Source organism: Abramis brama (assembly GCF_963993115.1).
Source record: "Abramis brama genome assembly, chromosome: 22".
Taxonomy (NCBI): domain Eukaryota; kingdom Metazoa; phylum Chordata; class Actinopteri; order Cypriniformes; family Leuciscidae; genus Abramis; species Abramis brama.
This window is the reverse complement of record NC_139984.1, coordinates 19474702-19502126: the sequence shown is the minus strand read 5'-3', so window position 1 is coordinate 19502126 and position 27425 is coordinate 19474702. Positions and strand designations below refer to the sequence as shown.

Sequence of the window (27425 nt, the reverse complement as noted above, 5' to 3'; positions counted from 1 at the left end):
CCCTGGACCTAGAAATTTCATATCCACTCGGGATAAACCCTGAGCCCTTCAAATGGACATTTTAGAGAAAGCAGTTTACACAGTTTACAGAACTGACAGCTTATTCACACGAAATGGGAAACTTCAGCAAATATACGGCTTGTAACATATTATAAAATTTAGAGAAGCTATAATGCAACAACAACAAAAAAGTATTTTTTCTTATTTCATCTAAACATCCTTAAATTAAGATTGTGTTTATGCTTGGGGAAAAATAGTTTTCTCAAGTTAACTTAAATATTTCTGTAAGGTTATTTACATATTTTTAAGAAATACAGATTGAACAGAAGATACATTTGTATTTGCGATGAGCATCAAATCAGCGTATTAGAATGATTTCTAAAGGATCATGTGACTCTGAATACCGGAGTAATGATTGCTTATAAATTCTGCATTTTAAAATATAATCAAATAGAAAACAGTTCTTTAATATTGTAATAATATTTCTGTTTTTACTGTATTTTGATCAAATAAATGCATCCTTGGTGGGCATAAGAGACTTAATAATAATATTTTTAAAAATACTTTATACAGTAGCCTACTTGTCAAAAGTTTGCAAGAATAAAAATAAGTCTTGATTCATTTCTCCTGTTCTGACCTTGAGTCTTTCTTTACTTGGTATTGTGTGCTTACAGTAGTCACATAATGACAAATGACTTGGAAAGGAATGAGGAACTGACTGAAGAACAAAAGTTGTAAAATACTCCAAATTAGACGTGGCCCCAAGCCCTTTGAACTGTCAGTAAAGATTTATATTCCATTTGAGCAAGGACACATTGTACGTTCCTCAGGAAGCCCAGGGAGATCTCAGCATGCATTATTTCAAATAAATCAAACCAGTTGAAGCAGTGGGCGGAGAGCATTCATACAACTGTTGGGAGAAAAAAAACCGTAATCAGCGTTTCTCACTATAAAAACACATCTCAGACAGAAAATAAAAATGAATTTAGCCGCCTCTATAGTATTGCTCGAAAACCTATATAGAGCTCCCACACAAAATGACAACTCTCCCTTTTATTTTACATTGTTGTTTGCACGGTGCTTGTCAGCAGTCTTGGAGCTTCTCCAGTCTGTTTGTTCTTTTGCAAGCAAATTCTCTGTAATCGTGAAGAAATGAGTTTGATCTTGCTTTCCGCCTACATGCGTAAGAGCCATTGATGGGTGGAAAGCGTCGCAGTGAGAGCACTTGATATTGCTGCGGCATCTTCCGCTAGCATTGTTCCCTTGGAAATAGATTATGGCCTTGTATCTGCGATAACTTTAATTACATTTCATCATTTCTGCACTGTGTGTTTGTGAGTGTGTGCGTGGTATCGAATTCAGGGATTCAGGGAGCCCATGGATCTTTAGATAAGTAATATTAATACAAGTCATTGCTCATTTGAACCTTCTTGAAACTAATGCACTTCTCTTTATGTCTGTCTCACTGTTTCGACCATCTGTTTGTCCATATTGTGCGGCCCATCACTTCCGCCCGGCTGTAGACATCACTGTTGGCCTCCCCATCGGTGTGATAATAGCGTGTGGCCTGGCGCTGCTGTTGCTCTCCTCATTTGTCTCCTGGAGGCTGTGTTGGGTTCCTTGGAGGAACAAAGCCCTCTCGTCAAGTTCTGCGGTCCTCGCCCCTGACGACTGCCCCTCACTTCATTTGCCGTCTCTCCTGCCCAGTCCTCAGCCGTCTGAGGTCGCCATGGCGACTGAAAAGGAGAAGTATTCTATGGCGTCGATGGGCTTCCTGGAGGCAGCCGTTAAAATAAGCCGCACGTCTCCCGACATCCCCGCCGAGGTGCAGCTCTCCATGAGGGAGCACTTTTTGCGCCGTACACAGCGCATGCAGAGACAGACCACAGAGCCTGCGTCATCCACCAGGTAACAGAGCCAAAAAGCATCTAGAAACTCACACTTACACTACCCTTCAAAAGTTTGGGGTCGGTGAGATAATGTTTTCCTAAAAGACGACTGCGTTTATTTGATCAAAATGCAGTAAAAGCAGGAATCTTGGGAAATATTTTTACAGTGAAAACAAAAACCCAACTGTGATGAAAAGTAGATTTTTCTGCAGCCATTATTCATTCTTCAGTGTCACATGGTCCTTCAGAAATCATTTTAAGATGCTGATTTTGCTGCTAAAGAAACATTTCTTATTAAAAGTCAAACTTACCCCAAACGTTTGAACTAAATTGTTGTCATTGGCTAATTGTGATAAATGAATTTAATGTTGATAAATGTTGAAGGTTTTTATGTCTATTTGTTATTTAGGGTCTTTGCTGACAGTAAGTAAAAAATGTACACGTTTTTATGACTGAGTGTCAAGATGTCCTTCTTAGAATTTATTATAGTAATATTTTGTGATTGTATTTTAATTTTTTTTTTTATAATACTTCTATTACTTTTTTATTTTAATTGTCAAAGTTATTTAAAGGATTAGTTCACCCAAAATTCTGTCATTAATTACTCACCTTCATGTCGTTCCAAACCCGTAAGACCTTCGTTCACCTTCAGAACACAAATTAAGATTTGTTTTATGAAATGAATGATGAAATACACGAGAATGCTTTTTGTGTCCAAAAAAAAAAAAAACGTGTGATGCTGACGCAGGATCCATCCAATAATGAGCCGGCGTTCTGACGTAGACCCGGAAGCGCTGCACTGTGTTTACAACGTGAACAGCATCAGAGACTAGAGAGTATTCTCATGGCTTCATAACATTAAGGTTGAACCACTGTAGTCACATGGACTATTTTAACAATGTCTTTACTACCTTTCTGGGCCTTGAAAGTGATGATTGCATTCCAGTCTATGGCAGGGTCAGAAAGCTCTCAGATTTCATCAAAAATATCTTAATTTGTGTTCCGAAGATGAACCATTGCTTCCTGAGCAACAGACCACGGGTTGTCAAAATCAATACACAGAGCTCTCAGCCCATCACACTGAGCACAGGTGCACCACAAGGCTGTGTACTGAGTCCACTGTTGACTGCACTGCAAAACACCAAAGCAACAGCATTGTGAAATTTGCAGATGACACTACAGTGGTGGGGCTTATCATCAACAATGATAAAGTAGCATACAGGGATGAAGTGGACCAGCCTGGTGTGACTACAATAATCTCGCCTTGAATGTCAACAAGACAAAATAGATGATTGTAGACTTTAGACGCACCAAAGCCCCACACCAGCCCTTATCCATCAAAGGCATAGAAGTCGAAACAACACAGAAGTTTAAATTCCTGGGCCTGCACATATCCAGTGACCTCACATGGTCATCAGTCAGTCATTTTTATTTATAGAGCACATTTAAAAACAACAGCTGTTGGCCAAAGTGCTGTACAAAGTGTAAATAGGTATCCTAATGAGTATACATAAAACACACAGATAAACAATACACTACAATTTATACCACTAGGCCCACTTATGACCATAAGCAACAGTAAATAAGTGGGTTTTAAGCAAAGATTTAAAATCAATGTATGTTGGTGCAGTCTTTATGTAAGATGGCAGATTGTTCCAAAGCTGTGGAGTGGCCACTGAAAAGGCACGATCTCCTTTCAATTTTAAACGTGTCCTTGGAACAGTCAGCTCTAGACTACTGGTTTGACCTAAGTTTTCTAAAAGTATTATGATGGGATGAAAGGAGATTAGAGATGTATGGAGGAGCCAGTCCATGCAATCCCTTACAAGCAAACAATAGTGTTTTGAACTCAATACAATGTTTAACTGGAAGCCAATGGAGAGAGAACAATACTGGCGAAATATGTTTGCTTTTCCTTGTTCTTGTTAACAATCAGCAGCAACAAGACGTGACAATATGGACTGTGAGACACCCAAGTATAGCACGTTACAGTAGTCTATGGAACACCTCCTCCTTAGTAAAGAAGGCCCAACAACGCTTGTATTTTCTAAGAAGGCTGAAGAGAGCAGGCACGACCCCCTCTATCCTCACTGCTCTCTACAGATGTGTCATTGAGAGTGTATCACGGTCTGTATGGAAACTGCTCTGCATCTGACAGGAAAGCCCTACAGCAGGTAGTGAAGTCGGCACTGCGTATCACTGGGACCAGCCTTCCTGCTATTGAAGAGCTCTACAACACAAGGTGTGTGAAAAAAGCAACCTCCATCTTGAAGGACTCCTCTCACCCTTCCCACATCTGGTTCAAGGCCCTCCCATCTGGGCTAAGAAGCATCCAGGCCAGAACATCCAGACTCAAAAACAGTTTCTTCCCGCAAGCGGTCAGACTTCTGGAACGCACCTAACCACCCCCAACCCGCCAAAAGATTGTGACCATACCCCCATTATAATAATTAATTTTTATTATTTTTTATTTATTTAAACATACTCATACCTCAATGCTGCTACATTTAAAATATATATTGCTTTATTTATTTGTATAATTTATTTTCCATCTTTTTGTATATCTGTTGTTTACATTACTGTTGTCTTTTCTTAGTCTTCATGAATGTGTTACCGTTGTTCCCTGAAGGAACTGTGTTTCGTTTTTAACAATTGCCATGCAATGTGCTAAAAATGACAATAAAGTTGACTTTCACTTTGACTTGAACGAAGGTCTTAAGGGTTTGGAACAACATGAGGGTGAGTAAGTAATGACAGAATTTTTATTTGTGTGAACTAACCCTTTAAAACGAAATCAGATGTATTCTACAGTATATATTCTGCAAACATTTTAAAATAAGTTTAAAAGGGGAGCTTCTTGCCCAAGGTAAGGGTCATCTTACCCCTTTCATGACTTTCCATGTATTGCAATAACAACATTTCCTTTAATAATAAACCATACATGCTAAAGTCATCTAAATATGTTAAAATGTAGCTGTAAATTCGCACTGTTCTTAAGGGATGCCCATCTTTCCCCTTTTTCCTATCTTTGATCAATGTTCAGCCTGCATGTCATTCGTCACATGCAGAACTGTATATACCAGAAGGAAATGAAGACTATGAATCAGACTGTCAGACCACCCTCCCTGTATTATTAGATCTGTGTAAACATTCCTCTATTTCCAAGGTGGTTATTCCAGTATGGCTCAAAACATCAATTACAGTCACCCCATTAGAGGATCTCATAAAGGACAGATGAATACTAACAACAGCAAGAGAAATGTAAACTTCTCAGAAACATCATTTATATTTGAAAAGTATTTTGCTGATGATGCATAATATTTTAGAGGATTTTGAAATCTTTCATCTGTGACTGCTTTGTTATTTTATCCCTTCAATAATGTATTTCAGTATCACTTCAGGGCCGGTTTTTAATGTTTAGCTGCTTCATAATCACTGGAACCAAGAGAAGCGCTGCTCATGCATACTTGATTCATTTGGGCTTGTTCCAGGGACCTTAATTATACGGCATAGAACTTGTCCACTCAAAATGTAATATGTCATGTACTATTTGCTCATTAAAGAGTAATATTTAATTTGGCTTCAGTATGTGGCTGCTTTTGAAGATTTTCCACTGCTTTTTGTTACAGAGCATTCCTAGAGATCAGCCTGACAGGGAAATATGGAGTTTTATTAATATTAAATAGTACGCACTACAGTTGAATTAACTACACCAGAATTAATTTTAACACCCGGTCTCCTTTTGAGAACAGCTGTTACATTACGGATGAAACAATTGCTTTCATGGTATTGAGGTTTGTCTTCACTATAGAATTGTGACAAACCTCAAGTGTATATAACAATATTATACGTAATGTATAGTCTATGAATTATGCAGTTGACATATCAGTAGGATTTCAGTACAATAAACATTCAGATTTTAGTTACAAAACCTTGCCTTGGGCTGTTTAGTTTTTAATTCAACTTTTTCCAAACATCATCAAATCCCTCATGTTACTCTTTCTCTCCTTTATCTAATTTTTTCAGGCATAGTTCCTTCAAACGTCACCTTCCCCGTCAAATGCAGGTTGGAAGTCTGGACCTAGGAGATGATTATGATGTGGATGAGCAGCCAACCAGCATTGGCCGTATCAAGCCTGAACTCTACAAGCAGATGACCACAGAGAACGACGACTCCGACAATAGTAAAGGCGGCAAAAACTGTGGCAAGATCAACTTTTCTCTCCGCTATGACTATGAGAATGAGATGATACTTGTCAAGATACTCAAGGCATTTGATCTACCAGCCAAGGATCTATGCGGCAGCTCCGACCCCTATGTCAAGATCTACCTGCTTCCCGATCGGCAGCAGAAGTTCCAGACACGAGTCCATCGTAAAACGCTCAACCCCACGTTTGACGAGTCCTTCCAGTTTCCGGTCCCCTATGATGAGCTTCCCGCCAGGAAGCTCCATCTGAGCGTTTTTGACTTCGACCGGTTCTCACGGCACGATATGATTGGGGAGGTCATATTGGACAATCTGTTAGAAGTGTCTGATCTCTCGAGGGAAACCTCCATCTGGAGAGACATTCAGTACGCTACCTCTGTAAGAGAACCTTGCCGCTCTCTCTTCTCTTGATGTGTTTGCCAAATCGTGAAATTCTGCCGGATTTTAAGACGATTTTTTTATGGGGAGAGGTGCATGATGAGGATGCTCATATGTATTGATCACATATTGATCAGATCTGTAAATTAATATACAGTGGGTTACAAAAGTCTGAGACCACTAGTTTAAAAAAAAAAAAAAACTATAATTTTTTTTATTGCAAATTTAAATATGAGCATAACAATTTGAGTAAAAAGTTGACTTGTAAAATGTAGATTAAAATTTCACAATGTTTTAGTTGGTTTGAGGACATCTGACAATGTGTACAAAACTGTTCACATGATCAATGTCACAAATTAGCTTTTTTGATAGTGAAATCTAAATCTAAATAAAAAAACAAACAAATTAATTGTTAATTTTATATTTTAACGGTAATAAAAAAGGTTTATTTCCAGGTTAAATTAGATTATTATATTTTATATTATTATATTATAAAATGTTATATTACTGTATTTGAACAGAAATATATATAGGCCTATATATATATATATATATATAAAGAAACATTTTATTCAGCAAGGATGAATTAAATTGATCAAAAGTAATAATATTTACAATATAAAATTTACTTACAATATGTTTACAAAAAATTCTAAATGTGTTTACAATAAATATGTTTACATCTATTTTCCAAATTATGCTCTTTTGAACTTTTGACTCATCAAAGAATCTTAAAAATTGTATCAAGGTTTCCTTAAAAATATTAAGCAGCACAGCAAATCAGCATATTAAAATAGACCACAGTTCTTATAAACTGTAATAATATTTGAATCAAATAAATGCAGCCTTGGTGAGCATAAGAAATTTATTTAAAAAATATAAAAATCGTACAGATAAAATGTATTAATTGTAGTCTCAAATTTTTGGACCCCACTGTACCACATGACGTCATAAGTCATCCAGGTCATCTACAACATTCTAGACACTATAGTTTAATTTTTGTTGGTAAGAGAAGGAAGGATGGATCCTGAAACCTTAGCAAGTACACTTGATTTTGCACTGGTCAGACAGTTTGTGTTTAGTGTAGATTAGAAAATAAATTAATTCTAAATAACAAGGCCATTAGATGGCGACTAAGGTATGTGAATTACCTTGTTGGGTTATTGACATAGTCTGTTAAAATGCAGACACAATATTCAACACTGTGCTATACACCTGCTTACACCAAGACAGCCGAATTAATGAGAGTTCAGGGATCTACCCTCATTAACACACAGATAAGGTAGTAATTGACACATGGAGATGACTGACACAGGCTGATTGTGTGGACAAAGTAATTGCCTAATTTTTGTAAAGGGCTCTAATAAGAGGTACTGTCAATCACAGCATAATATTAATATTGAAGTATAGCTTCTGAGGTCATCTGAGGTTTGCTGATTACTCCATAACGGCAGGCAATACTCCTTGACGAGTCTTATTTCTCTCTGTTTTCTAGATTTACAGCTATCCTCAGAGGAGCAATTCAATAAACCTGTGGTTATTGCTTTCGTGGCAGGAGGCCGGCTGCCCCTTGAACAATAGCACACGTTCCGTTGTACTTGGCAGGAGATTTGAATCTGGAACTCAATACACTCATTTCAAAACTCAAAAAACTATTATGTTCTTTTTTTCCTTTACACTCAAAATGAGATGTTAGGCTAACATCCTGCTCTTTTCCATACACTACAAGTTAATAATGACAATAGGGACTCTCACGCTCATAAAATGACAAAAAGCAACAAATAATTATCATAAAAGTGGTCCATATGAATCAAGTCTACTGAAGCTATACAAAAACGTAGAAAAAACAACTAAAGATTAAGTTGCTTTTCATGTACGCAGTTTGGATATGTGCATATTCAAATTTGTGTTGTTATTCAATTACGTAATTTGAATTTGTGCATTTGTCAAAATTTGGTGTCACAAATGGTTCCAAGACAAAAGAACCAATGGCTTGTTGGTCAAACATGGTGTGACATGTCTTGACATGCCATATTTAAATATACGTGAGTGTGCATGAGATTTCAGACCTAACGGATGAGTGGATTATTGAAAAATAATCTAAATATAAATTTTACTCTTTTTCATACAAAAAGCTATTGATTGCTTGGGATAAGAAACTTGATATCACCATTTATTTTCATTGTAAGAAAAAGAGCATAAAAATACAGCTAAACTCCTGCTTTTATATTTCATGGAAGAAGGATTTTACCAATGAATAACAATAGGCTAAATGTATCTGAGAAATGGTCACATTTTTTTTTACATAAACTTGAACACATTCACCGTATTCACACATTGTTACTCCTCTGGAAATCAGACATAATTTAGTAAGCTTGATTACTTGACTTTTTAACCTGTGCCATATTGTTCAGTAATAGTCAATTTATTTACTTAAAGTTTACTTGCTTTACAAATTTTCTTTCTGTCAAGCTGTCATTTTGAACATCCATCAGTTCACTTTAAAAAGTCCCTATATGATACTTAAGTGCACACTACAAATAATCACCTAAGAGGGCTAGAGAGACATTAAGCCACAAGTAGGGGAGTCATGGGATATGTCTGTCAGAGAGAGGCTTATTAAACTCATTTAAAGGGATTAATTTTTACACCAGTCTTAATACTGCTGAGATGATGACGCTAACACGCTAACTCTAACTTCCTTTGCATCGCATGTGCTTAACTTTCAGACAAAGTGGGTGGTCTTAATGTCTAAAAATTCCACTGTTCCAATGCATTGCCTTATTTTTGTTGGATAGGCCTACACTTGTTTTATCCTGATCTAAAAGAAACCTGATATGCTTGGATCAGCTGGGATGGAAATGATGGACCTCATGCCCTGGTGGAAAGGCCGAAATGTTTTGGAGTGTTGACGTTTAATTAACAGTTTGCTGGAGTGGTGTCCAGGAGAGCTCGCGGCTTGGAGAATAGCAACAACTAATTGGTCACTGTGGCTATATCTGTCCAAACAGTTCTCCCCTAGACCTCGATATTAAGTCAAAGGCTTATTAAACCCAACCGTCATAGTCAAAATGCCAAACCACAAATACCCATAAATAACTTCTTGAAGTACTAACTAGCTTTTAGCATATCCAGGACACTATAGCAAAGTGACTGTATTGATCGTATTGATGCAGAATCTTACTCTATTCAGCCACTGTGCAGATTGGAAAGTAAATAATTACTGATTATCAACACTGTTACAATGATTCGTCCTCTTAAAAGATTTGTCTCCAAAGATTCGTTCACAAAAGAAACACCGCTAGTGACAAGTAGTCATAGCATTGGTAAGTCTGTATGGAAGCCTGTTTCCGCCACATTAAAAAAAAAGAATGGTGTGGTAAATTATAACACAAAATGTCATAATGAGATATAAAGTTGAAATAATTATGAAAAAGAGTTGAAAGTTTGACTGTCATAAGATTTTTTAATCTCATAATTTAGACTTTTTACTGTATGTAATATTATGATTTTTTTTTTATAGTTTTGGCTTTTTATCTTATTTCAACTTATGTCGTTATTATGCTTAATGTCATAATTTTGACTTTTAGTCTCATAATTATGTCTAAGTATCTCATAATTAAAGGTGCTCTAAGCGATGTCACGCGTTTTTTAGGCCAAAACATTTTTTGTCACGTACAGCAAACACCATACGCTAGCTGCCTGTCTCCTGAACACACTGTAAAAAAACGAGGTCTCTGTTTGTCACCCCAGGCTCCACAAACGGCAAGAAAAACAAACTGGGCTAACCCGCACCACGAAACATAACAAACTGTTCCAGCCAATAACCAACAAGAAGGATTTGTGGGTGGGGTTTGGGGGTTAGTGCGCGGACGAGGAGGAGGGAGGGTCTAGCTAGCTTCCGTTTTGTTTGACAATACATTAAACGTCAACAAGAAGTGACGTCACCCAACATCACTTAGAGCACCTTTAAGACTATCATTTTAGAATTATGACATTTTATCTCATAACTGACCAAGGCATGATTTCATTTTTTTCTCCTCATGTGGTGGAAATGGCCTTCTATACTCATATATTGACTGGAAGTGATGCTTGTGGAACAGTGTCTACTCTAATAGTATCTGTCGCTGGTACATTAATGCACAATTACTATTTTTATCTCTAATATCCGGAGCTATTGAATTGAAAAGGTGACCTTTGTAACAAAGTGTGCCAATACATCATGCTACATTGATTTGTCTGTGTCTGTGTCTGACAGGAGAGCGTGGACCTCGGGGAGATCATGTTCTCACTCTGCTATCTACCTACAGCAGGCAGATTAACACTCACAGTTATCAAGTGCAGGAACCTAAAGGCAATGGACATTACAGGATACTCAGGTATAATTTCACCACTCAAAGCTTTACTGCCATTGAGCATCAAAATACAGACATGCGATTAGAAGTATAGGGGAGAGTGGGGTGAAAAGTGTCATAAGCACTCTCTTAATCTAAAGAACATACTTTATGTGACTATCCATTTAGAAAGAAACATTTGGTAACACTTTAGTTTAGGGTCCAATTCTCACTAGGGTCCAATTCTGACACATCCTGAAATATAGCTATTTTATATTACCTCTGTCTCATTTCTCCTTGCCTAGAGGACAACATAAGTAAAAAGTAGCACCACTCTCCCCTATAATTGGTCCATTTGGTTTTATGGCTTCTGGAAAGCTTTTTTTATTTTCTCATATATTGTTAATGCACACGTCCAGCACGTTCTAATCATGTTTTCATGTTACAAATTGGCTTCTGTTGAGTCTGTTCATATTAACAAACTTTCCCAGAGGTAAATCAGCAGCATCACTGAGCGAGTTAAGCCAGACAGTCTAAAGAAGCGTTACGAATGTGATGCAGGGAACAATTTTAAGCTCTAATAACATGAATGACTCACACTATCATGGTTTTCTCTTATCATAGTGTGTCACACACCAGACATTTTTACTTTTATCTGCTGAAGAGTAAACGTTTTTTCATTTGCAGTAAAATTTTATTCACACGCAGTGGATAATATCTGTTTAGAAGTGCCCCAAGCTAATTTGGTGTCAGAACAAGTACTTCTCATGTGATTTGTTCTGCTCAAGCTGGAAGTAGTTTATGGCTTACTAATGCACACGATAAATGGATCAGACAAATTGCGCAATAATGGAGAGGGATGGAAATCAGTATGCAGCTCTGATGTTAGAATCAGCGCTCAAGTCATTTCATTAAAGCTCTAAATCTCAATGGCCTTCTATTCGCACTGAATGCAAAGTTGGCTCTATGAAGATACCCAGCATTCATTTCTAATCTTCTCATCTAATACTCTCATCAACTTCAAGCTATTGGTTGATGATTGATTAAACGTATTGTAGTATGCACTAGTTTCAATTAAAGTAAAAAAATACATTAATTAATGAAAAGTCAAACTGCAAATGTGAAATTAATAGCGTTTTAATGATCTGAACTAATACCAGTGTTTTCTCTGAGCAGATCCCTATGTGAAGGTATCCCTCAATTGTGACGGGAGACGTCTCAAAAAGAAGAAGACCACAACAAAGAAAAACACCCTGAATCCCACTTATAATGAGGCTATTATCTTTGACATCCCTCCGGAGAGCATGGACCAAGTCAGCTTGCACATCTCAGTCATGGACTATGACCTGTATGTAACAGCTATTTATCATTTATACAGTGAAATTTAAAGAGACAGATGAACCAAAAGTGAAAATTCTGTCAATATTGACTCACTGTCTGTCAGCGGCGGTTGCAAAAGTAAAGGAAAGGAGCTGGATCTGTTCGCAGCAGTAGTGATTTATTAACAAAAACTCAAAACAAAATACTCAGAACACACTTGATAATTAACATGAACTTAAATTGAACCGAGTAAACGCAACGAGAACAGATAATGAACTGAAAGAAACACAGAGCTGAAATACCCAAACAAACCAATCAATGAAATGAATAACAGGTGCACATAATAATCAGATCAATGGGAAACCATAGAAACTAACTGAAACACAGGAAACTGAAATAAAACACATCCAACCCACCCAAAAACAGAAAATGACACAAATTACCCGTAACACTGTCATGTTGCTAATAGGCCTTTATCACAACACAATAGAACGCCGGAAGTAGCCGCGAAGCAATGTACAGCGTCTTCCGGTTATTGCATTCACCATGGCTTCATGTTAATTATCACTGGACTACTTCGCTCTCGCGTCTCCCAAAAGTTTTAATTGAATGGTTTAATTAAATTGTTATAACCAATTGTTTAAAATGTAATGATTTAAGCAAAAATTTCTTCAAAGGTTAACCAAACTTTTATTTTGACGGGTTGCCGTGTAGACCTTCTCTCTGTGTTTTATGATGATAGTTTCTCTCAAATGAAGCTAAAAAATGCTGCTGAAGTGACTCTCAGAGCGGCTGTGTTGATGAAGTGCATTAATGTTAATAAGTAAGGCTGAAAAAAATCGCGAGCGTCATGCGTGCCTCAGTGTGTGTGTGTGTGGTAAATGAAACGCGTCGGTGCCATTCATTCACAGAGACACGCAGAACATGCACGATTCCTATTTAAATAGTCTTTATGCGGTTTAATATTGACAGACACTGGTCTATATCGCGATTTTATTTAAGTTTACTGACCTACTTTTCATCTAAATGTGTAACTAAGTAACCACCGGAAGTGCGAGTACACTGCTTGGCGATTTCGAACGTTCCGAAACCAGGAAATGAGATAAAGGCCTATAACAGTTTTCAATCTTTCTCTCACACAAAGCTATTGTCTTCAGAAGGCTTATATGTAATGCAGAAGTCATACTATTTTACTTTTATGATACTTTTTTCTTGATTTTTGAAACATGAAAACTACAGCCCTCATTCTTTGTAATTGCATAAGGAAAAACAAATATATATTTTTATTATTATTCATTTTCAATTTAAATTTTACCGGTTTGAAATAATATGAGAAAATGACCACATTTTCATTTTCATTTAAACTATTCCTTTAACAGTGTTAAAGAGATAGTTCACCCAAATATTCTCTCATCATTTACTCACCCTCATGCCATTACCAATGTATAAATGACTTTCTTTCTTCAGATAAACAAACAAAAAATATGAGGAAAATAATCCATCTCTGTGAGTCCATAAAATACCATTGAATGGGTTCCGCTCCTTTGCTTGAAAAACCACACACAGCAATTGTGACAGTAATCCATACGACCCCACTTGGATGAATCAATGTCTTCTGAAGCGAAACGATACAGGGTTGGACAATGAAACTGAAACACTGTTGGAGGTTTCACGTCTATATATGCTCGGCCTGGTGGCCAATCTTCACTGATTTTACTCTCCATCAGTAAGAGCAGAGTGTGAAGGTTGAGTAAACAGAGCAATGGCGCAGCTGTATATAAAATGTTGCCATCCACATAGCATAATGGGAGACATATCAGAGTTTAAAAGAGGACAAATTATTGGTGCGCATCCCGCTGGCTCATATGTGACCAGTACAGCAAGTCTTTGTGGTGTATCAAGAGCTATGATATCCAGGGTAATGTCAGCATACCTCCACGTAGGACAAACCACATCCAACAGGAGTAACTGTCGACACAAAAGGAAGCTGTGCAATATCTTTGGCAATATATTTGGGCTGCAATATCATGGCATTCTCTACTTTGAACATAATTGTGACAGCACGAGAGACTTTTCATATTTGGCTGAACTATTCCTTTAACATTTAACACAGTTCATGTATTATTATACAACCCCATTTCCATCGAAGTTGGGACATTTTGTACAATGCAATAAAATCAAAAATCTGGTTTAATTTTCTATAACCTTTATTTAACTAACAAAAGTACAAAGAAAACATTTCCAAAGTTTTTACTGACCAACTTAAATGCATTTTGTAAATATACTTTTTTTTTTGAGGTGTAGAGTGTCTACGAAACCACTCTGTTGTAGCACACGTGCTGAATAAGGCCTGGCTTTGTCTTGCTTCCCAGGAAAGATGTCATCTTGATGGCAGTATATGTCTTTGTACAATCCCAATACATCTCCACATCAATGGTACCTTCACACACATGCAAGTCACCCTTGCCGTTTGCACTGATGCTACCATGACAGATGTTTGCTTTTGCACCTGTCGCTGATGAAAGTCTGAAGGGTCCCTTTCGTCTTTGGAAACTTAGAACTGAGAATGTAAATTTTTCCCCAACAAGCTGAAACGTGGATTCATCTGACCACAGCACAGATTTCCACTGTGTTTTGGATAATTTGAGATGAGCTCGGGCCCAGAGAACTCAGCAGCATCTCTGCATAGAACTGATGTATAGCTTTCTCCTTGCGTAACAGAAATTCAAGCAGCATTTCTTGATGCAGCGTCAGACTGTGTTAAGTGAAAATGGTTTTCAAAAGTACTCCCGAGTCCATGTGGATATATTTAACACAGCAGCATGATGGTTTCTCATGCAGTGGCTTCTGAGGGCTCAAAGGTCACACACATTCAACAGAGGTTTCCTGCTTTGCCCTACATCAGGGGTGCCCAATCCTGCCGATCGACTGTCCTAACTTTTTTGTAGTGTGTTGCAGCCATCAAAATCAAAATTTGTTTATTAATTTTGTCATTCAAAACATTGGAAATCCTTCCTTTGTACTTTTGTCAGTTAAATAAGGTTCAAGAGAATTAACAAACCACAGATTCTTTATTGTATTGCATTTTACTAAACTTTTCTGGAAATGGGGTTGTAATATATTGTGCATCAAACTCAATTCACACAACCCAAACAGAGAAATATTGAAATATTGAAACAAACTGTACAGGATATATTAGAATAGCAGGATCACCAGACATCAGAATGATCACATGGTACAGTACATGTGCTTAAGTAGAAAGAGGAAAAGGTCAGATGTCAGAGCATTCACCGCTCACTTCTCTACAGCTGGGTAACTGCTCAAAGAACCGGGTGCATACATTGTACCCAACATTCTCAAGTCTCGAGCAGTCAGTGTCCAAGACAAGAACACACACACACACACGATTAGATGTCAGAAACTGCTATTTCGTAATTCTCTTCCTTGGGTTCACAAAACGACTCACGTAAGGTTCAGCACCACTGAGGTAAATGTACTGTATGTTGATTTCTTTATCCTGTGGCACTTCAGCTGCTCTCTCTGATTCAGAATATATGCACATATTTTTACACACATACCTTGCTGCAAAATAGGTCAGTTGCACTGGCAGGCAAACTCATATCATTGTCTGTTAACAAAATGCTTTTGGGTCATGCAAACTTTAAGATACATTATTCATTGCCAGAGTGGATGTGTTTATTTGGATCACTTAAATAAACGGATGTACCAATGCATAATTCTATAACAAACAAATCTTATCTTGCAGGGTGGGCCACAATGAGATAATTGGTGTGTGTCGTTTGGGCTGTGGTGCTGAAGGTTTAGGTAGAGACCACTGGAATGAGATGCTCACATACCCCCGTAAGCCAATTGCACACTGGCACTCCCTGGTGGAGCCTAAGAAATCAGAAAAAGTGGTAAGTAACCCTCCCTCCAGGAATGCAAACATAAACATGAAGGGTAGGCATAATAACCCTCTGAATTAGTGTTTATATCAGGGATGTCTCCTGGAAGGCCACTGTCCTGCAGAGTTTAGCTCCAACCCCAATTAAACACACTTGAACCAGCTAATAAAGGTCTTACTAGGCATACTACAAACTTTCAGACAGGTGTGTTGTGGCAAGTTGGAGCAAAACTCTGCAGGACAGTGACCCTCCAGGGCCGAGTTTGGACACCCCCTTGGTTTATATAGAGCTAAGAAATGTTTTTTTAATGCAAATTGCATTTTCAGAATTCATTTCTGACTACTCGCCAATCTCTCTTTGTAAATATTCAGATCCCTCTAGTCACATCCTCAAACTTGTACTGTGCTTCATGAATAATACATGAGTGGAATATGTCAGTGCTGATTTTAATTCACACACTGAAATGCTGTCCCCTTTTCTGAAATGTGGTCAAGAGTTAATCAAGAGAATCAAGAGTATTTGGTGCTATGTAAATGTTAAGTTACGCATATTGCTCTCTTCGTTCAATTTACTTAAATTTCTTCTGTTAAATATAATAAATATTGTCTTTATCTTGAACAAAGTTGGCAAATCATTCAAAATTAATCTGAAAAAATACCATTGTTTCAGCTGTGGTCCTGTCTGGGCATCTATACATTGTGTTTGGGGGCGTGGCCACACACTCCTTTATCTGAATATTAAGTAGACCTGAGAAATAATTGGTGACTTAGATTGTAAGGCATTGCTTTTGGTCATTTTTAAAGGGGTATGGTTGTGTTTCTGTTTTGAGTTAAATTATGTTTTATTGGAAGTCACCATTATTTAAATTATTTTTCATTAATAATTAATTAAGTTTGTACTTAATAAATTAGGGTGCCAGAGAAGTTTTCTGCTAGTGTATGAGAAACAGGCAACAAATCTGTTTGAAAAATTGTTGCATTCGATTAGCAACAAATGCTAATTCTCATTTTTACAACTGACCGTGATGTGCAAATAATTACATAAAAGCATGAGAAAAATCAGGTTGAGGATTAATTAGTTAATTTGTAGTCTCATTTATGCAGTTTGCTTAAGTGGAACGTGATTAGATGTGTTTGGATTTGCATTAATTAAAAGCATGATATTTATTTTTACATAGAAAATAATTAACAAAAAATAACAAATATGTTTAATTTATAAGACAACTTCAGATGCATCAGTTTCATCCAACCACAGTGTAAAATTCACTCTTCTGAGCAATATTTGCTCACTCTTCTGCTGTGCTGCTTCTACTCTTAAATGCTCTCATTGATGGGTTTTTCATGTGTCTTTTCTTACAGTGGAAAGCTAGAACCGCCAGTTTTGACAGTCAGGGGTCTTGTCCCTCCCCCAAACCTCCTGCCAGCCCTTGATCAGAGCCATATGTAAACCTACAGGCTCGGCATTCTCGCTGTAGTCCATTTGTCTGTCCGATGAAAACAAGAGCCCTGCTACTTTCACGTTACCTACGGGTTGATTTAGATGGTTCCCAAACGTTGATCTAAGATCAGACCCTACTATCTTTGCCCCGATGTTCCTCATGTTCAAGCTCTTCCAGTCCTTATGATCCTCAGTCAGTTCTTGGAAGTGTTGTACAAACCTTTGTACCTAGAATACTCTGCAAAGCCAACTTGTGTTCCTAGAATAGCTTGGTATCGTCAGAGGAGATGTTTCTTTCCAATATGAATTTTCCTGAAGCATTTGAAATCCGAAGCGGTGTTCTGCAAGCGGTCTACGTGCAAACAGAAGTTTCCACACAATGAATGAAAGATTAAATATTGGAAGTCCTAAGAATGAAGTCAAAAAAGTTGGTAGCCTATATAAAATATTGAGGGAAAAGGACAATGTTTTGTGTGAGTGAGAAAAAGAGAACGCAAACGGATTTGTCGTGTGCTATTGGCTACTACGAACAAACTATTTTCTCTGTCAAAACCTGTGTGAACGTGTACTTTTTGAAATATTTAGCGGTTTATAGATGTTGTATAAATGTTATGTGTAAAAAGAGACTGTCTATATATATATCAGAGCACAACAAACTTTTCCTATCCAGTAATTTCTTGATGAAACACAGATGGTTTACATGTAAAGAACTTCCTGTTCACACACAAAAACACTTCACATGTAGCTGAATACATTTATGTGATTAAAATAATATTCATCGTCAAGACCAGGTACAAAACTGGGCAAAAGTAAAAGTAAAACTGGGTAAAAGTGCTGAAATATCCATAGAGATCTGCCTTGATTTATGTGGGTTGTACTGTATTCACTGTTGTTTTAATAGTCTAACGCTGATCTCATTCATCTTTTGACATGTCATTTTATTGAGTTAAATTGTACTGTCAAAGTTTTCCATATTTTGTCTGGAAAAATGTCTGGAGTAAACAATGTATGCTCAGACTTATAAAATATATTCATATTCTGTACTGTTTAAAAGAGCAGGGTTGACATTACATAAAATAACTAACATACATCTTCAGATTCATATTTTTATTTTATTTCACAACAATTATTTGTAAAAAAAATTAGGGATATTTGAAAGGATGTGCATAAAATAATGTGGCACTGTACAGTCTGTATCCAGCAGAACTGCAACATGGTAATATCTGCATAACCAAACAATTCAATATAACTGTCAACTAAGTAAGTCTAAAAAAAGTCATGCCATCTTGTGCAAGTGTTATTTTTATAATATGTAATGCTCAACAGAGCAGTGAAAATAATAATGTTATTTTTTAAATTGTTAATGTCATAAATGTCTTAACTTCCATTGCCCACAATATTTTATTTGTTTATCCCTGTGGTTTCTCTGTTTTGTTTTACATTCATTCAACACAATTTAAAGGAGCTGTATGTAAGAAATGTATTTCAGTTAATCATAAAATGGCCCTGATATGTCACTAGACATTAAGAAATCATGTTCATTTCAAATACTTATATCACTGACAACAGTATAGTCCGGCCAGGATATTGTCATTTAAAAAGTGAAGTTGCAGCCCTCAACTGATGTTGATGTTGTCATGTTGTGTTTTGGCCTGATGCCCCACCCTCCACCTATCTACCAATCACAAAGTCAGTAGTGTTTCGGCATCCGGGTTGCCAGCTCTGCTCTAGTTACCACAGCTGCAGCTACAAACGTTCCTGCTGGATCCTGCAGCCTATCTGGCAACCTCGAGTCAGGGGGGGAGGGGGAGGGGATACACCGCTCTACAGTAATTTGAAAGTGATTGCAGTACCAGTTTTGGCCACAATCTTACATACAGTTCCTTTAACTTGGAATTTAAATTTAGCAGAAAGATATGCTCAGGCAAACCCCAGCAAAACGATAAATTATGATTACTGCAGTATATTCTCATGTCATTTTTTTTTTTTAAACATACTGTAATGCATATGCTGGAAATAAGTTGCATAAATGCACAGAAATTACTGAATTAGTTCAGAGCTTCCCTTCCGAGTCCTGGACATTTTGACTATATGTTTCAAATAAGAAAAGACAGACCATTCAAGTGCACATATCTGTCACAAAGATGAAAAAGATAAAAAGAAAAAGAAACCCTATGCAGGCAGTTCACTGTCAGATGATGAATGACTTTACGCTCCAGTTGGTGGTGTTGAAATATCTTGAAATATACATGGCACTTGGGCTATTTTACATAATGCCCTCCATCATCTCATAGGGTAACTGTTAAGCTTTAAATTTATATATAGATTTCATATTTTAACAGAATCTTTAAAAATTCTGTCAAAAAGTCAATTTGTTGAAGAAATGGTTGTGACAAAGTGACAAACTTTTTGGTCCTGTTTTTACAATATCACCAATGTTGTAATACTCAGATAATATAAAGTGTGTTTCTGTAGGTGAATGTAAAGTTAATAAGGTTTAGATCTGGTTCTTTACCTCATCACTAACTCTTGTGTGCTGGTGTTTTAACAACCTGTTTCTGCCCCCTTGTGAATCTGAGCAACTTTCTAATTTTGTATTGATCATTTGTACTTGCAATATAACTTGTAATGTTTGAAAAGGTTCTTGTATTTCAAAAATGCCAAAATAAAATGTTGTTTCAGCCATTTCAAGGACAGAGTTGCTTCTCTTTCACTCTTGTGAACTTCTGTCATCAAATCACAAATAGTGGGTTACATTATAGAGACTGCATATTGTCTCATAGTTTTAATAAAATGTGCAACAGGTAAATGATTAGTTCACCCAAAAATTAAACATTTGCCATCATTTACTTGCCCTCATGTCGTTCCAAATTATATAAGCCACTATATTTCAAGTCATATAAAAACTTCATGTAAAAATTTAAGTTGTTTAAAATGAATTCTGTACTGTAGAAAAAGAGTAGTTCAAATTAAAGCATAAATCAGGTACAGGTAATTAAAACCATCATTCAACTTCAGATTCATATTTTTATTAAATTTTTTGTTTGTTTGTTTTTTCACAAAAAGTCATGATAGCTTTATGTGAGATTCAAGTTGTTTAACATTAACAGATAATTCAGTGAGCCTTTAACCGCTGCAACTGAATAACTGAATCAGTGAATTGAACTTGAGAACAGATTCAGTCGTGAACAAAACATTCAGACTGGTTTTGTGAACTGGATTAGTACTTTGATGGTGGTTTTGAGTCCTTTTTGACGACTGAATGTCTCAATCCTCATCCATTCCCAGAAAGCAACATAGTGCCGGCCCAGATCCGGGCCACATCTGGTACATGTGGATTCCATGCGTACCAGATGTGGGCCGGATCTGGGCCAACACTAATATTGCAGTCTGGGTTGTCATTTATTCTTCAACATTTTTCCATGGAATTCCATGGAAGAAAAAAAGTCATACGGACAATATGAAGGTGAGTAAATGATGACAGGATTTTCATTTTCAGTAACCTTTTGTAGCCAGGAAAATAAAGCCCTTTGAGAACGTAAGAGGTCCACTATTCCTCAGGTGGTGGCATTATCGCCCATAGCTTCTTCTTCAGCGCTAGTTTATACAGAATCTGGTACCCATCATCCCATGCATAGAGCTGCCGCTCCTCAGGATTGTATTTGAGGCTGGAATGGGCCCCGAAGCGCCTGGGGAAATAAATCAGAGGAGCTTCGCCACTGCTAACCATGTCATTCACATCGAACACACACTGCACACGCGAGCGGCTCGGCGGCTTGGTGTTGTAAACCACATAGACTGTGCCGCAGACAATAAAAGCAGCTTCAGCGTTGTTTCTTGGACACGCCGTGTCCCACATCTGTTCTATGTCCAGAGAGTTAGAGTCCATTTTAGCAAGATTGATAGTGTCTCCAGCTGGATACAGCGCCCATAGCCCATCCTCATCCACCACCAGGTCCACCAGCGTCTCTGGATTGAGTTGGTACACTGGGCTGCGGTCCTCCATGGGAAGCACTGCACTGTCTGCAACCGAACCGTTCTTGATGTCATATTTAATAACTTGGAGCTCTGAACTTTCACTGATATAATAGAGAAAGCCATCGTAGACTGCATGACCGGTCCCATTCCAAGCAGTGGGAACGGTGATCTGCCTGCCTTTAGACACGCCTGATGATGCAGAGAGCTCTCGCACTGAGTTGAATTCGTACAGCGTGTTGTCGGATGTGCCGTTAAAGATGTAGACTTTTGCTGACCTGGCATCTTTGGTCCAGACACCTTTCGGGCTCCCCAACCTTTTAAGGATCTTCATTGCTTTTAGTCTGGATACAATGTTCACGCACACTGTCAATGAAAACAAACATGATTAATGTCTACAGGGACCATACTATGATTAATATTGCGAACTCTGAAAGCAATTTATACAGACTGCTTAGTCTGCACAAGCACTGGAAGACAGCATTATGAAAAAAATATAGAGTTTGAACCCTTATTTTTCTTTATGGAAGAAATAAACCTAGACAACTTGAATGTGAAAAGCTTCCACAGTCGAGAGATTCACCCTTAAATGTCATGTATGCTTCTATAAATGTGCAGGATTGTGTGGGGCTTAACAAGCATTATTATTATTAATATATCTTCATTTTAATATACGGGCCTTTGGGAACTATTTCTTATCTATTTCTTCTAAGATATTTAATTTCAAAGAAAAAAATTGAAACTTTATTAGTGTCTCCTGTCATGATCTGTCACATTTGTAGCTGAAACTCTATTAACATAAATTGAGTCAGGCTGTTCTAAAAATATATAAAATAAAGCTTATATCAATCATTCGATTAATAAAATGTTAATGTTATTTTAATTAACTTTTTATTTGTAGATAGATTCCCTTGCCAGTAATTCTTTGTTACAAAATGTTTTTGATAATATATACACTGGTGTTCAAAAATTTGGAGTCAGTAATAGGATAATTTTTTTTTTTTTTTTTACAAATTATCATTTTTTATTCAGCATGACACATTAAATTGATCAAAAGTAACAGCAGAGGCAGTGTTAAAAATATATTTCAAATAAATACTGTGCATTTATATTTTCTATATTCATCAAAACATTCTAAAAATGTATATCATGGTTTTTACAAAAATATTAAGCAACACAACTGTTTTCAAAATTGATAATATTAATAAATGTTTCTTGATCACCAAATCAGCATTTAAGAATCATTTCTGAAGGATCATGTGACACTGAGGACTGAGTAATGATGCTGAATAAATGACATTCTATAATTGTAATGCAATTTCACAATATTACTGTTTTACTGTATTTGTTTCACAATATTACTGTTTTACCAACCCCAAACCTTTGAACCATAGTGAATAAAGTATAAAAATATATCTTTTGTTTGAAAGGAAATAAATAAATGTAATGGACTGGAATTTTGCCTGCAGCCTTCAGCTTTAAAGTGGATTTTTTGGTTAACAACACTGTACTTCAGAGGAGACAGATGAACTGTAAAGCTGTCAGATGAATAGGCAAATGAAACACAAATCCATTCATCTGCTTTGATTCCAGCCTTCTGGATAACAAAATAGGCTAGAACCCAACAACAATTGCATAACATTTTAACCACAAAAGCCAAATGGCTAATCTAGTGAACTGACTGGCTTGATTCTTTGTTCCTTGTTTCCTAATGAACAAGATGCAGCACATTTTTCCTATAAACGAATAAATCCTCAGTGTAAGGCAACCAAGCATTAGCAGAAATTCTACCATTATACTGTTGAGCACAATCCCAATATGGATGAGTGTAACTGGGATGCTAGTTCTCATAAAATACAAATGTCTTAAAAATACAAAAAGTCTGGAAATTACTGCTTTGTAACGGTAAGCTAAATCTCCTCGACCAAGAGTATGTCAAGGCTAAAACTGAAAGTAAATGATCAAAAGCTGGGCTTCAGCTTTCAAAACCTGATTTCCCCGACTCACCAGACAGCTCAAAGAAATCTTCCTTCTTGCTCTCTTTGAAAACCGGGTCCTGTTCCACCATTTTGTCTGCTGCTTTCACACAAGGCTTAGGTGGATTCTTGGTTTCAATATAGTCCATCTCACGCTCCACGCGGTCTACCCGTGCTCCTGCGCCCTCCATGTCGGAACGCAGTTTACTGTGCTCCTTGCCCAACTTCTCCAACAGGTCTGCGGCCTGCTGCCTGAATTCCTTCAGGTCGGAGTTGTAGCGGTTGTTCTGTTCATGCCACAAGGCAATGCGTTCCTGGAAAAATGACAAATGCACTGAGTCACATAATTGTTTAAGATAATCTGACTCTGCAGCCAGATCAAAAAGTGCAGCAAATTCTTTCTTTCTTCCAATGGTGAATAAGCCTGCTGGGAATAATGGTTCAGAAGTGTTGAGTAATTCTGGACAGCATGTGTTAGCCCAGTCAAAGGCAAAATCAATTCGTATCTGAATTCAGGAGAACCTCAGAGTGATGTCTGAGGCTATCAGTCAAGGACACCATAAAATTCAATACATATTTTTAACAAATTGTGAAAAATCATTGCAGAGTTGAAGGGGTCTACAATCTTCGAGACCCTTCAGTTCCACAAATCAGTTATAAAAAAATAAAATAAAAATTCCCACTATTAATTCTTATTAAAAAACTGCCAAAAGAGTGAAATGATTTGAGGTACCTCCTTGTTGCCGGAGCTACAGTCATAAAACTTCCCATACTGTATTACTATATTAAAAGTACTTGAATATGGTGCCGAATTGTCAGAATTTTCATTAAATATGTATACCATATCAGTGTGGCCACCCCAGGGGCCTTTTGCTGTAGGCTAGCTGCTCAAGCTGACTTTAATATTGCATGATTTTGAATCAAAACGAACTTTGTTTCTCATAAATGTTGTTGCTCCATAAATATTAATTGAAAATCTTTTTTTTTTTTTTTTAGTCCTTACTTTGGGACCAGATTTAAAAAAAACAGTAACACTTTAGATCAGGGTCCAATTCTCACTATTAACTAGTTGCTCATATAACATGGATATTACTATGATATTGGCTGTTTATACTTATAAAGCACATATTAATGCCTTAATCATATTATGCATGACCATATTCTACATCCCTAATCCCACCTCATGCCTAAACTTAACAACTACCTTACTAACTATTAATAAGCAGTAATTAGAAGTTTATTGAGGCAAAAAGTTGTTGCTAATAGTTATTAATAGTGAGAATTGTACCCTAATCTAAAGTGACTTTTCTAACCAGAAAGAAGGCTTTTAGTCTTCTTGTACCGTACATCACACACATTTTAAGAGTAACAGCATGTTCAGTGGACTCCTGCTGATTCAGGTAATCAAGTCCTGTCTGCACATGACAGAAATTATGACAGTAAATTGACAGAATAAACTCATTATTCTAATGAAGTGTCTACTTAATCATGAGTAATTATTTTGCTTATTGAATCAGTGTTAGAATTTTTTCAGCACAGCTTCACTGAACAAAAATGCTGAGATAAACTATTCTGTCAATCAAGAAAATGTTTCTCTGCACTGGGGTACAACTTCACTCAAGAAAAAAAGGGTTACAGTTTATTTTAAGGTGTCTTTGTTACAGTGTAATTATACATAACGGAGTAATATTAACTAACTATGTGCACTTACTACAGGGTTATGGTTAGGATTAGTAATTTATAGTTATTACTATAGTAACTACATGTAATAAAGTTAAACTACTTAAATCTTCATTACTTTTGAAAGTTTGAAGTAGTTTTTTGGTAACACTTTATTTAAGTCTCCATTTACTTAAGACTTAAATCTTAAGTAAATGTGAGCCAGCACTTGCATAGATGAAGACTTTTTGTTTTGTCTGTTGATCTAAGCTATGGTTCTTTGGTTTGAGAAGTTACTTCAGAGTGTGTGTACTCTCACTTTGAACAAACTGTGCTACAGATATTGCCAACATTTTCAAGTGTTGTCGAGTTGAATAAATGTAAAGAACTCTCAGAATTAGCATGGTTTCAGAGTTTTGACGTATTCCTAGAAAAGTGGACGTCTCTGTAAAATGGCTGAAAACTAGCAGGACTGCAGACAGTATATTGAAACGTGGCCAGATGAACCAAAATGATCTTACCTCCATAGCAATCATCCTGTTTTCCAGGTAGTTCATCAGGCCCTGGTAGTGGTACTGGCCTCTGGAATGAGCCAATACGGTCAAGAGAATGAAAAATATGGTGGCTTTCATGGTGGCTTTGGATAAGGGACGCTTTCAGGTACTCCACAAAACTAAAGAAGTCTCAAAAAAGATGTGCTGCAGCTGTTTATGGGGCGTCCTTGTCCTCTAGTAAGCGTGTGAGTGCTCACAAGGAGAAGGGACCGGAATCAGAGACTTCCAGGGTTTCATATTCGCTGGCTCTCTCGCTTGGCTGGAATGTTTTTACTTACACTGAGGGGAGGAGCCATGTATCTCTGGCCTCTCTCCGTCCTCAAAAGAGAAGCATGTAGTGTGCCTGAAAGATGAAGTCACTGAAGTACAGTAAAAATCGACTAATGTCTACAAGAAACATGTCAGCAGGTTTGTAATAAAAAGTACACTCTTAAAAAGAAAGGTTCCAAAAGAGAGTTTTATGCAATATGGTATTTATGAGAATACCAAAGAACCTTTCTGTGAACAGTTCTTAAAAGAACCTTAGTGTGAAGAATATTTTTATTTTCTTCACGTAATAATCTGAGAACATTTTTTCACTATAAAGAACCTTTTGTGCAATGGAATGTTTCCATTGATGTTAAACTTTCTTCATAGAACCATTTATGCCAATAAAAGAACCTTTATTTTTTAAGAGTGTATTACAGTCTGTTGGCTACATATGCACACATTATTTGCATGCAACTTTATTCAACAAATTGGTAAAATAGTGGTTAAAGTAGTTCAATATGACAAAGCAATTTGTTCTGAGATGAGCAAGAATCCAATTTCTAACTGTCAAACCTCCATCCAAAAGTTAAACCTTCATCGTGTTTGCTTAATCACAAACTTATCATACATGGATAAGGAAATCAAATCATCCTGGTTATGCAAATACCAGTGAAAGGGCACTTGGTTTATTTAAAGTAAAATGCAATTGAAAATCCCTTGAAAGTCAAACTGAATTATGCAGAGTGAATATCATTCACATACTGCAATTTTTGGATACTTTGATTAAATCTCTCTTCATCACCAACAAAGTAAATTTAGCTTAATTCTCAAAAGAAAAGTCCTTAAAACTGAAGAATGTTGTTAGGAAAGAATGGCTCAATACTGTGAATAAAAAAAATTAAAAAAAATGCTTTTTACCTTCTTTATTCTCAGAGGTTTAACCTTTTGTCATGTGTCCGTCGATGTGCTCTTCATGTAAAGTGAGTGAAGAAACTGACCTTTTGTTTTGACAGACAGATGAGCTATCAACTGAGCTCAATAACATATATTCAAGGACAAAAATGTCAGAATTCAACACTTGTCACTACAATATGTGCAACTGAGGAAAACTAACATAACGTGCAAGAACCTGAATAAAGAGGAAATACTCCACAAGCACAACAGAAATAGACTGAAGGTTTTTTGTCCTATGTTGTAATTAACATATTTCTGTAACCATCCCACATTAAGCCCACATCCAAAACAAATTCATTAATACATTAATTATGAGATATATGGAATCACATAAATTATGTTTGAACCTTTTCATGTATTTCTGATTTTCATACTATTTTTATCTCACTTGTGCAGCTGGTGTCGTCATGGCAACGCTCTCAGTTGGTTGCACACCGGGGGCCACGAACCCTGTTGAGCAATCAGACAGATGTTATGTCACTGACCAGATGTGTTGCTAAACACACACACACACACACACACACACACACACACACACACACACACACACACACACATTAAATATATATATATTTAATAAATGCTGAT

At 36.8% G+C, this 27425-nt stretch overlaps 2 protein-coding genes across 3 annotated transcripts in view; one reads left to right on the top strand and one right to left on the bottom strand.

Annotated features, from left to right (window-relative positions):
• Nucleotides 1–20161, top strand: part of syt6a (synaptotagmin VIa) — a 39044-nt gene extending 18883 nt beyond the window's left edge. The window contains exons 2-7 of one of the 2 annotated variants that reach the window (XM_084100006.1): nt 1524–1908; nt 5916–6474; nt 10733–10853; nt 11985–12156; nt 15895–16045; nt 17392–20161. In XM_084100006.1, coding sequence (XP_083956132.1) covers nt 1524–1908; nt 5916–6474; nt 10733–10853; nt 11985–12156; nt 15895–16045; nt 17392–17463 — 1460 coding nt within the window. In that variant the 3' untranslated portion in view covers nt 17464–20161. Of the gene's footprint in view, nt 1–1523; nt 1909–5915; nt 6475–7969; nt 8294–10732; nt 10854–11984; nt 12157–15894; nt 16046–17391 lie in introns of those variants that run through there. The other variant, XM_084100007.1, reaches the window with a different exon arrangement.
• olfml3a (olfactomedin-like 3a) lies at nt 20098–25900 on the bottom strand. The gene is made up of 3 exons (XM_084100008.1): nt 25602–25900; nt 23453–23735; nt 20098–21811 (listed from the first exon to the last, which is right to left on the bottom strand). Exons 1-3 carry the CDS (start codon nt 25710–25712, stop codon nt 21021–21023), a joined length of 1185 nt encoding a protein of 394 aa, XP_083956134.1. The 5' UTR covers nt 25713–25900; the 3' UTR covers nt 20098–21020.
• Between the last annotated feature and the right edge of the window lie 1525 nt (nt 25901–27425).

What these genes read in the sequence shown, in the direction of transcription:
- olfml3a (XM_084100008.1), bottom strand. Translation starts at nt 25,712, where the DNA reads ATGAAAGCCACCATATTTTTCATTCTCTTGACCGTATTGGCTCATTCC. An exon ending in ACAGGATGATTGCTATGGAG is followed by an intron (nt 23,736 to 25,601) that starts GTAAGATCATTT and finishes TCATTTTTCCAG; the next exon opens with GAACGCATTGCCTTGTGGCA. An exon ending in AGATTTCTTTGAGCTGTCTG is followed by an intron (nt 21,812 to 23,452) that starts GTGAGTCGGGGA and finishes TTTCATTGACAG; the next exon opens with TGTGCGTGAACATTGTATCC.